General features: G+C 38.9%; 1 protein-coding gene and 1 long non-coding RNA gene across 5 annotated transcripts in view; one reads left to right on the top strand and one right to left on the bottom strand.

Moving 5' to 3' along the window:
• Nucleotides 1-488: 488 nt before the first annotated feature.
• The window catches only part of fxr2 (FMR1 autosomal homolog 2), a 34,161-nt gene continuing 22,642 nt past the window's right edge, over nt 489-12,007 (bottom strand). For all 4 annotated transcript variants that reach the window (XM_082159826.1, XM_082159824.1, XM_082159825.1 and 1 more), the window contains exons 15-17: nt 7,668-7,775; nt 3,000-3,094; nt 489-2,119 (exon numbers count right to left, since the gene is read on the bottom strand). In XM_082159826.1, the coding sequence (XP_082015952.1) occupies nt 2,009-2,119; nt 3,000-3,094; nt 7,668-7,775 (314 nt within the window). In that variant the 3' untranslated portion in view covers nt 489-2,008. The remainder of the gene's footprint in view (nt 2,120-2,999; nt 3,095-7,667; nt 7,776-12,007) is intronic.
• On the top strand, nt 3,108-5,607 carry LOC309490828. Its single transcript, XR_014202838.1, has 2 exons — nt 3,108-4,162; nt 5,059-5,607. It is a non-coding gene; the product is annotated as an uncharacterized lncRNA (long non-coding RNA).

Below are 12,007 nucleotides of genomic sequence, written 5' to 3'. Positions count from 1 at the left end.
ATTTTTTTTTTATTTCAATGAAATGATTGTACTATTTTATATTCTGATTGTGTTCTTATTTTATTTAATATTTAGTGTTTTTATGGTTCTTAGTTCATGTAAACTAATGTAGTTAACTAATGAACCTTATTGTAAAGTGTTAGCAACACATCTATGCATATCAACATTTGGTATTACAGTTGTTTTTACTCTTTTTAAAAAAAAAATTTGGGGGGGGGCTATTAGTTTAGTTTATTGCAAAAAAAAAAAAAACCTCAAATTGAGGGGTTTGATTTATTTAGGCCAGTTCACAAAACAGCAGTTAATATTGTATTTAGTCTGATGATCATTTACTTTTTATTGATCACTTGCTGAAAAAACAAAACATATATATATATATATATATATATCTTCTTTAAGTGTGTCACAGGTGTTTTGTACCTATTTTTTTGGAAAGAGACCATAACAAACCAGATTGCAGAGAAAAGACAAGAAAAACTGCACACAGGTGTCATTCCAGAAATAATTTATTTCACTTCCATTTTAATCTTTTTTGTTTTTCAACGATGTGGAAAGTACAACCAAAAAAAAAGAAAAAGAAAAGAAAAGGAGAAAAAAAACCCTTTGAGAACAGGAACTGAGATGACGAAATAAAGTGAAGCAACGGTCCCTTCCCCTTTACTCATGACTAACGTTTGATCGGCTTCTCTGCCACCCCAGCAGAGACAGAAGAGGCCCAAACTTCATACCACCAAACTGGAGTGCATTACATTACAATGCTCTCGGATGCGTGTGTGTGCGTGCGTGCGTGTGTGTACTAAAGCATCAGTCTCGGTGTTACAGGCTTCATCTTCTCAGAGAGCCTTCTAGACCATCCACACCAGACCGGAAGCTGTCAAGAGTGTGTGTGTGTGTGTGTGTTTCTTTCCACGCTCACACACATCCTGCCTTCCTTCCACCAGAAGCTTTGCTGGGGAAACACATGCTGAAAACCTAGAAATTAATCAACACTGTGAACCTGCCAGCTAGTTCATTTACGTGTCTCTCTCTAGTTCTGTGTTTGGACACTTGTGCCATTTTCCCTCCATTTCAACTGAAGAGACCGATTCCATTCGGGATTCTCATGGGTTGTCTCTTGGATCATGTGACGCTCCTCTCAATTTATATGCTCATAACGTACAATTGGGGACACACTCGTACACACAAACACACATTAAACGGCTTTCAAATAACGCCTTGACCTTGGACAAACATCCTAATTTCATGTTTGGCATTAATCTTTCTAACCCCTCTTATTCTGCATAATCCTATCATTTCCTCACACAAAATAAAACACCAAACAAACAGGAACCATCTACCTCATCTCATGGACAACGCAAATATTAAGGAAAAACAGAAAATACTCAAGTTTTTTTTTTTCTTTTCTTTTTTTCTAATTCAAGGCACAATGTCTCTCCGTCTTGCCCTTAAACTCAGAGTACCACAGACTCAGCTGTCAATCACTCGCGAGAGGCTCCGCCTTCAACCCGTCGCCTCTCCGCTAGCTCCGCCCTCGTTTAGCTAACACTGTTTCAGAGATGCGTCTGTTCGGGAGTGTTTTCACAGTCCCACACCAGTGAGTACAAACAAAACAAAAACAAATAATGACAGCAACGACAACAGAAAAAAAAAAAGAAAAAAAAAAGAGAAAAAAAAGAAAAGAAAAGAAAAAAAATCTAAAATAAAACCCAAATAGTCACGTCCTGTTTTCTGTGTTATGTCAGAAATTTAAGTCATATCCATCAGCTCATTTTTGGCAAGCTTGTCTTAAATATGCACTAAGTACTGATAGATAGGATAAACATACACCGTTATGTGTGGTTTTAAGTAGATGCGTTCGTCATTTTTTTTGTATCATTTTCTTCTCATAGACTTGTATGAATTCAAGGATTTTAGTCGATTTTCATTCGTCAGTTTAAAGGTTTACGTGAATGCAAGCAGGAACAGAGTTTGCCGTGGTGTCTTGCTTTAGACGTGGGCGAGATGAGTTTTACGAGACGCCGTTCACCAGGGCCACGGCCCCCCCGGCCGATGCCACGCCGTTACTCGGGGAGCGCTTGGAGGGAGTCAGCTCTTCCTTATTCACGCTAGTCCCGTTTTCCTGATGGAGAGACAATGAGATGCAGTTGAAGACTCTGTTCTGTACATAATCCTCATGAAATTGTCCTTTTACGGACGTTTACATAACGTTTCATGATGGTGGTACAGCTGCTCTACACACACACTCTTGTACATCTGTCTTTATGAGGACATTCATTGACACAATGCAATCTCTAGCCGCTTACCCTAACCTTACCCATCACAACTAAGTGCCCAACCCGACCCCTGACCCTAAACCTCATTATAACCTTATCCCTAAAACCAAGTCTTGACCCTCAAACAGGCCTTTAAAGGGTCTCAGAAAGTGAGGACCGGCCAAAATGTCTAAACCTCAAACTGGTCCTCACAAAGATAGTCTCACACACACACACACACACACACACACACACACACACACACACACACACACACACACACACACACACACACACACACACACACACACACACACACACACACACACACACACACACACACACACAGTTACTTTAAAATAAAGCTGTTATTATTATATTTTTTCTTAAATACTCCAATACTACAACAGTAATATTTTACATTTTTAAAAACATTGTTTTGTTTTTTGATATTTAGGTTCTATTATTTAGAATAAGCTTATTAAATTTTAGGTCAAATAAATTTTTTTTTACTACTTTTTTTTAATCAATTAATTGCGATTAATCACATCTAACAAAAAAGCTTCATTAACAGTAATGTTTTTAATAGTTTTAGTTAATAACCCCGATAATAACCATAATAATCATCATCACTGCTAAATTGTGCAGCCATACAACAGCCATACCTGTAACTTTTCTTTAAATAATAATAATATTAATAACAACAATATGCTGAGGGGTGTGTTTAGTGTTGTAGTTTTGTCAGACCTTGGGATGGGACACGAGCTGCGTCGCCGCCTCCTTCCCTGGGAGATTCTGTCTGCTCTGGGAATCGGCACGAGAGATGAAGTCAGCAACAGAAACTATATCAACACAGAGAGAAATAGATGGGGGGAAAAACAGAAAGAGATCAAACAAGTGGAGCAAATCCAAAACCTACAGCGTGAAAACTGATCTCACATGTTGACCATGACTGAGAAATTAACATCAGCAAAATCCACAATCTAAAGATGACCATAGTGATGTGGTGAGACCCAGGCAGACTCTAAAGATGACCATAGTGATGTGGTGAGACCCAGGCAGACTCTAAAGATGACCATAGTGATGTGGTGAGACCCAGGCAGACTCTAAAGATGACCATAGTGATGTGGTGAGACCCAGGCAGACTCTAAAGATGACCATAGTGATGTGGTGAGACCCAGGCAGACTCTAAAGATGACCATAGTGATGTGGTGAGACCCAGGCAGACTCTAAAGATGACCATAGTGATGTGGTGAGACCCAGGCAGACTCTAAAGATGACCATAGTGATGTGGTGAGACCCAGGCAGACTCTAAAGATGACCATAGTGATGTGGTGAGACCCAGGCAGACTCTAAAGATGACCATAGTGATGTGGTGAGACCCAGGCAGACTCTAAAGATGACCATAGTGATGTGGTGAGACCCAGGCAGACTCTAAAGATGACCATAGTGATGTGGTGAGACCCAGGCAGACGGGCAGAGATTATGGCAGAGATCAAATTTTAATAAGGAATAAATTTGATTAAAATTTTTAATTATAGAGACAAACAAATGAACTGAATAAATATAAAAATTGTAAATGGCAAATAAGTTTCAAGATAACATAAAAAAAAAAATCTAAGATTAAAATCTAAAGTAGCGTATGTAACGAATGAAGTTTGTGAAGATCAGAGTACAGAGAAAGAAAGGCCCAAAAGAAGATGCTAGCAGAGTATCAGTATCAGTAACAGGGAGGGACTGGGAAAAGTAAATTTCTCTTGTAACCATTTAATGACGCACTCAAGACAACACATCCTCCAGCAGCTCTGACTAGTTCACCACGGTCTTCACAAGCAGCCGCGCTTCTGGCTCATCTGGTGCCCTAGGCCTAGCCCAAACAACACGAGCGCTCTCAGAATAACTAAATTGTGGTTTCAACACCTTTAAAGGAGAAGTTCACTTTTAAAAAAACTTTTGCTGATAATTTACTCACCCCCATGTCATCCAAGATGTCCATGTCTTTCTTTCTTCAGTCGAAAAGAAATTAAGGTTTTTGATGAAAACATTCCAGGATTTTTTCACATATTATGGATTCCATTGGGACCCAAACGGTTCAAGGTCCAAATGACAGTTTCATTGCCGCTTCAAAGGGCTTTAAACGATACCAGACGATGAATAAGGGTCTTATCTAGCGAAACGATCGGTCATTTCAAAAATAAAATAAAAAGTTGACGTTTTATAAGCACAAATGTTCGGCTTGCTCTGTTCTGTGATGCGCGTTCGTGACGTCACGTAATACGCAATTACGTTGAAAAGGTCACGCTTGAAAAATTGAAGAAAATGTTCTTTTTGGCTTTTTAATATTAAAACACTCAGAAATGGGCATTTTAAACGATAAACTGACACAAATACATTTGAAAATGTTTATATGGTCCTCCTTCCGCACATTTGTAAACACATCAAACTTGACCTTTTCAACGTAATTGCGTATTACGTGACGTCACGAACGCGCATCACAGAACAGAGCAAGCCGAACATTTGTGCTTATAAAACGTCAACTTTTTATTTTATTTTTGAAATGACCGATCGTTTCGCTAGATAAGACCCTTATTCATCGTCTGGTATCGTTTAAAGCCCTTTGAAGCGGCAATGAAACTGTCATTTGGACCTTGAACCGTTTGGGTCCCAATGGAATCCATAATATGTGGAAAAATCCTGGAATGTTTTCATCAAAAACCTTAATTTCTTTTCGACTGAAGAAAGAAAGACATGGACATCTTGGATGACATGGGGGTGAGTAAATTATCAGCAAAAGTTTTTTCAAAAGTGAACTTCTCCTTTAAGAGAATAATTCTCTCATCTCATGGAAACATATTTTGATACCAGGGTACATCCACGTTATCAACTCTGATGGAAAATACACCCACAGAAATCAATGACATGTTCAGGATGTAAAACAAAAAGGCATAAAAAGGATCTAGAATTCATAAAGAAAAGATTCTAGTGCTGTTGTTAAATCGATTAACCACATCCAACATAAAAGTTTGTAAATATAAAATAAAAAGTTTGTGTATGTATATGTATTTGTGTATGTATCTGTCTGTCTGTCTGTCTGTCTGTGTATATATATATATATATATATATATATACACACACACACAGTCAAGCGATAAACTTTTCAATCTAAATAATTGCACGATGTAATTTAACACATATGCAAGTTGAGTGAATCAATCCGGTGAACCAATGATTCAATGGTTTATTCATAGAGAGCCATTTACTTCATTCCTGAATGACTCAATAATTTACTCATTTAGACATTTACCACCACCTACTCGCAGTTTTCCTTTAGCGTATCATTTCATAAAAAACAAAACAAATCTGATGCTCATCCAAAAATGAAAATTGTCATCTACTCGCCCTCATGGCTGTTGAAGACTAAACGTTTGTATTCAATTCTATGTTGAATCAAATAAAATGTTTTTTTTTTTGTTTTTTTTGCTGTAAAGCTACTTTAATATCTATTTGATGCTTTTCTCATTTAACATAATGAATGACTTTAAATGATCTTTTGGGGGTAATTTCTCAAATGTTAATTGAAAAGTTAATTTTTTTTATTTTAATCTTTTATTAAAACTCAAGTTTGCACGAGTGCAAATGTGAAATTGATTTTAACTTCTTATTTATTGAACTGTTGTATAAAATCAATATCACATTTGCACTCGTGCTATTCGGGACAAAGTCAGCACTCATGATTGCGCTCATTATTCGTGTGATATTGCTTCACTATATGACATAAATATGGGACAAAACAGGCATTTTTGCCCTGATATCTTGAATTTTAGAGTCATTCTAACTGCTTTAGGCTTCATCACACAGCGAGTTGTTGCTCTGCTTCATGTTCGACACCAGTCAACTTTATGAAATGTAAGATGATCTACGTCGGTCTGGGGCGGGTGCGTAAGGGCACGATTAATCGCAATTTACATGTAATCGCACTTAAATCGAGTTGGCTTTTTATCGCGATTTTGAAAACAAACATCTTTCCAATCATCAGAAGCATTTAATATAAGCGTGTGTTATCTACTTCTGGGGCGGGTCATATTTGGTGTGGGTGGGTGTGTGTGTGTGTGTGTGTGTGTGTGTGTGTGTGTGTGTGAGACGCTCTCTGGTGTTCAGAGGGATATGTGGTGTGTGTGACGCCCTCTGGTGTTCAGATGAAGCATATACTACCGATCAGCTGCTGCACTGACAAACTGCACATATGCGTGCGTGCACACATATACACACACATATATATGGGATGTGACGAGATCTCGACTAAAACGTGATGAGATTTCCTCATCTGTCTCATTAAAGCTGTCTCTTGATATCGCCATGACGGAGCGTGAGGGTGAAATAAGCAGAATATGCCACCGCTTCACTCACATTCACCTCAACTATCGTTTTTCTGTTTTTATAAAAAATAAAAACCATTATAAACGAATGTAAAAGTCTGCTCTGCTCATTCAGCACGAGCTGCAGGCGCAATCAGTGCAGCAGAAATCACAGTTCACTGATCGCGTGACGATGGTGTATGATTTGTTGCGCAACAGAGCCTAAACATCGTATAATGTCCTATCTTGTAGAATTCGCGCTTGGCACCGCTGCTCCCTGTACACAGAGTACGATACGTGCGATCGCGCATTTGAAAGTGAAAATAATTCACTACTGCTGCGCATAAATAAATTAATAATAAAAAAAAAAAAAATATATATATATATATATATATATATATATATATATATATATATATATATATATATATATATATGTATGTATATACACATATACACACACACATACATATATATATATATATATATATATATATATATGTGTGTGTGTGTGTGTGTGTGTGTGTATATGTGTATATACATACATATATATATATATATATATATATATATATATATGTATGTGTGTGTGTGTGTGTGTGTGTGTGTATATGTGTATATACATACATATATATATATATATATATATATATGTATACACACACAAACAAACATGTTCGATGCAATTCATCGATTTGACAGCACTACAAGATTCATAAAGAGGAAAAATTAATAAAAGAAATTAATTCAACTCCAATAACAAGAACAAAATTGAATATACAAATTTTTCATACAGCACATATCATACCAGCAAATACTTTAACAGGCCTGTTAAAAAAAGAAGCTTGAATACTATAAAACAACCAAAATATGAGTCCTGGTGCAAGATTGAATCTGGTCAGCAACACAATCCCACCCAGTCCTCCTCTCGACCATCCTGTCACTAAATCTGCATAATAGAGGAAAATAACCCTAAAAGTTTGATGAAATGTTCAGTCTGACGATTCTCTTTATTTAGTCCTTTCCTCCTGCATCTTGACCCCTTGACCATCTCTCTCACCTGTGTCACCCGGCTGTCTGTCCCGGCTGGTGGATCCTCCCTCGGGACGGTTGCCACGGTTACGGCGCCGGCGGCTCCTGTTGCGGCGCTGGGGCCGGCCTTCCTCTTCTGGGAGAAATGAGGAGACAGAGAGCATGAGACGCAAGGGGGCCAATCTTCTGAGGCTGTTCTACGAAATTAAATCAAGCAAATTTCCCAAAGGCTTTCCTAATGTGGATTCTTTTTTAATATAACAGTTTTTGCGAGAGTGCAGAATTCAGTGAGTTTGAGCTTTAGAGTTTGACAGTCTTAGTGATTGCAAAGGGAGGCTCTTCTCTTGCCACTTGTTTATTACTAATTCACAATCTGAACACAAGTTTAGTTTTTCATGCTAAGTACAACACAAAGTTTCTGGATTGACAACAGGGTTTAAATGCGCGACTAAATGAGTAGGGAACTCCTGCAATACAAAAAAAAAAAAAAAAAAAGGGACAACATTTTTAAAGTTCTAATTCAATAATAAATAAATAATTATGAAGTTAAAATCAAGCAAATTTCCTTTGATTCTTTATGACCCAATGTAGGGTCATAAAGATGTTTTAATATAACAGGAGTTTTCGTGAGAGTGCAGAATTCAGTGAGTTTGCGCTTTAGAGATTGACAGAAGCCTTAAACATGGATTATAATCAGAAATGTTTCTTGAGCAGCAAATCATCATATGAGAATGATTTCTGAAGGATCATGTGACACTGAAGACTGGAGTAATGATGCTGAAAATTCAGCTTTGATCACAGGAATAAATTACATTTTACTAGGGATGCACGCTGATATCGGCACAACATCGTATCGGCCGATAAAAGCTTTAAATTACCATCATCGGCAGATATGAATATTTCTGCCGATGAGTCTTGCCGATAGGGTGGCCTGTTTCCTATGTGCACGTGACGACCGTGAACGTAGCATGAGCACCAGCAACTTAAACTTCCAACATGTGGAGGCATTTCGAGCATGGGCGTCAGTTTGGTTTGAGATGTGCTGGGGACAGAGACGCATTCACAAGTGCATTTTCAGAAGTGCTGGGTACAAGGACGCAGTAATTTTTTTTTCTCTTTCGTGCAGGTCATGTTTTGAAAGACGATGTCCTGTAGCTTACTAATGTAAGCTCTCCAAGCTACTATGCTCTCCACAGAGCATAAAATATTGATTTTATTTTATTTTTCGTGTTCGCATTTATGAGGAAAAACAGTGACAGTTCTCGGTTACGGACGTGAGCGCTCTGAAAGCGGCACTAAAAGACTGCTTTAAAACTTTTACAGAGACCTCAAACAGAAAGCACAAAGCCTTTCTAAATGAATTTCGTTTTGTATTAATTGTGGATGTTTCATCAACCAATTGCCTGGATTTAATAAATAATAAGTAAAGCAGATAATAGATATCACGACATGGAGGCGTCGGCGCGTGAACTGGAGCTAGTCTCATAAATGAAACGAAACTCAGCATAGCCTACTTGCCTCACAGACCTGAGAAATATATCTATTATCTACAGAACGCTTGAAATCATATTTTTAAACAGAATTCAAAAAGAAAGAAAACTATGTAATCCGAAATGTGCATTTCTCTCCGCTGCGTTCACTACTGCGAAGATCGCGAGTCAGCATCATCAACTTCATCTTTGCAGCCGACACAGAAAACACTATTAATAAACAATTAAAATGTCTCCTTGCTATATTTGACATATTCATAATCATTACTTTTGCGGTTCTTTGTGACAGCTTTTAGTTGCTTTATTGGCAGCGCCACCCTTACATGTTACATGAACGGCTCACCACTGCATCAGCACCGAAAACAGGGGAGCATTTGGTAGACCTGTTCAAGTAGGAGAAGATTTGAAAATTTATTTTTATTTATTTTACTCCTAAGGACTGAAGTTTGAAGTCTGAATTTAAAAATAAAATGTGGCACTGGCATATCATTTATTCTCCAAGTTAAATAATTTACCTATTTTTCAGGGGTGAATGTCTGTCTACATTTGTAAAATTATACATTTATGGTGGAGTCAAATGTTGTTTTGTTTGTCTTATGTATTGCCTTATCTACAACACATGAGTGTAATACGGTAAAGGTAGTACAGGAGAGAGACTTGGACATAAAGTGTAAAGATATCAGGGGGAAAATGTGTATATACAGTCGGCATTGGACAAAATGAGTTTGAAAATATCGGTAAAATGCAATATCATGCATCCCTACATTTTACAATATAAAATAGTTATATTACAATGTAATAATATTTCACAATATTACCATTTTTACTGTATTTTTTATCAAATAAATCCAGCCTCTGTGACTTATTTCTACACAAAAAAAGGAAACCCTAAAAAAATAAAAAAAATAAACTACATGAACTAAGAATGAAAAATACCACTAAAACATTTACTTATCTTACAATTTTTCTTGATCGCTTAAACACTATAAACAGGCTTTTGAACTAAAATTTCAAAACCATAACGCCATTTATCAAAAACGCGATATATGCAAAGTTCGCCAAACATTACCATGATTTTGAGGTGGAGAACGACGAAAAGTGGCATCATTGCAGCCTGTGCATATGCTACAGTTATTGTGTGCAAGAGAGATCTCAGGACTGGTGGGAGCATATTCTGTTTAAATATTGGCTTTAACGAGGAGCAGTGGGTCCGAAATTTTAGGATGAGCAAGCCAACCTTTGATATGTTGTGTCAACATTTGTCCACATTCCTGTCCTATGAAGACACAACGTTTCGTCGAGCCATCCGTCCCTTTGCAGATATGCGTCGGGGTTTCTTTCGTCATTCTTTCGCAACCGCGGACACGTTGCCTAATACCTCAGAAAATCCGATCTGCCTGTTTACATGACAGTCGCATTGGCACATATCTGATTCATATCTGATTTATTTCTACATATGAATGAGGCCTGAGACCGATCTCGAAAAATCCGAATGCATGCGTTTTCCTGTTTACAAGTTCATAGAACACATCCAATATGTCAAAAATGAGCAATTGGATCGGAATTGGGTCACATTTCACTGAGAGTGTCAACGAGGCCTAACTGCACTTTTCAGCACTTCATGTTAACACAAACAATGATAAAAGTGAGGAGTTAAGAGTCAGACATTGCTGTGTGTGTGTGTGTGTGTGTGTGTGTGTGTGTGTGTGTGTGTGTGTGTGTGTGTGTGTGTGTGTGTGTGTGTGTGTGTGTGTGTGTGTGTGTGTGTGTGTGTGTGTGTGTGTGTGTGTGTGTGTGTGTGTGTGTGTGTGTGTGTGTGTGTGTGTGTGTGAGTGAGTGAGTGAGTGAGTGAGTGAGTGAGAGAGAGTGTTTTCGCCATTGGGTAAGTTGTGTCAAAAGGGAGTCTGTCTTAGACTTTGAAAACCCCTGCTTCAATAGATAGATAAAAGGGCCAGAGTCAGTTCATTGGGTTTTGGAACAATGGATCCAGAAAGACATTAAGAAAGAGGATGAGGACACTGGAGTGGAGGAGGAGGAAGAGGTGAGGGAAGAGGAAGAGCAGTAGGGAGTGGAGGAAGAGGATGAGGACACTGGAGTGGAGGAGGAGGAAGAGGTGAAGGAAGAGGATGAGGACAGTGGAGTGGAGGAGGAGGAAGAGGAAGAGCAGTAGAGAGTGGAGGAAGAGGTGAAGGAAGAGGTTGAGGACACTAGAGTGGAGGAGGAGGAGGAGGATTAGATGGGAGTGGAGGAAGAGGTGAAGGAAGAGGATGAGGACACTGGAGTGGAGGAGGAGGAAGAGGTGAAGGAAGAGGTTGAGGACACTGGAGTGGAGGAGGAGGAAGAGGTGAAGGAAGAGGAAGAGCAGTAGAGAGTGGAGGAAGAGGTGAAGGAAGAGGACACTCGAGTGGAGGAGGAGGAAGAGGTGAAGGAAGAGGTTGAGGACACTGGAGTGGAGGAGGAGGAAGAGGTGAAGGAAGAGGTTGAGGACACTCGAGTGGAGGAGGAGGAAGAGGTGAAGGTAGATGTTGAGGACACTCGAGTGGAGGAGGAGGAAGAGGTGAAGGAAGAGGTAGAGGACAGTGGAGTGGAGGAAGAGGTGAAGGAAGAAGTTGAGGACACTGGAGTGGAGGAGGAGGAAGAAAAGGTGAAGGAAGAGGTGAAGGAAGAGGTTGAGGACACTGGGGTGGAGGAGGAGGAAGAGGTGAAGGAAGAGGAAGAGCAGTAGAGAGTGGAGGAAGAGGTGAAGGAAGAGGATGAGGACACTCGAGTGGAGGAGGAGGAAGAGGTGAAGGTAGAGGTTGAGGACACTCGAGTGGAGGAGGAGGAAGAGGTGAAGGAAGAGGTAGAGGACAGTGGAGTGGAGGAAGAGGTGAAGGAA

This window comes from Leuciscus leuciscus (assembly GCF_965113295.1).
Source record: "Leuciscus leuciscus genome assembly, chromosome: 2".
Classification (NCBI taxonomy): Eukaryota; Metazoa; Chordata; class Actinopteri; order Cypriniformes; family Leuciscidae; genus Leuciscus; species Leuciscus leuciscus.
Note: the sequence above shows the minus strand (reverse complement) of the source record. Positions and strands in the feature narration are given on the sequence as shown.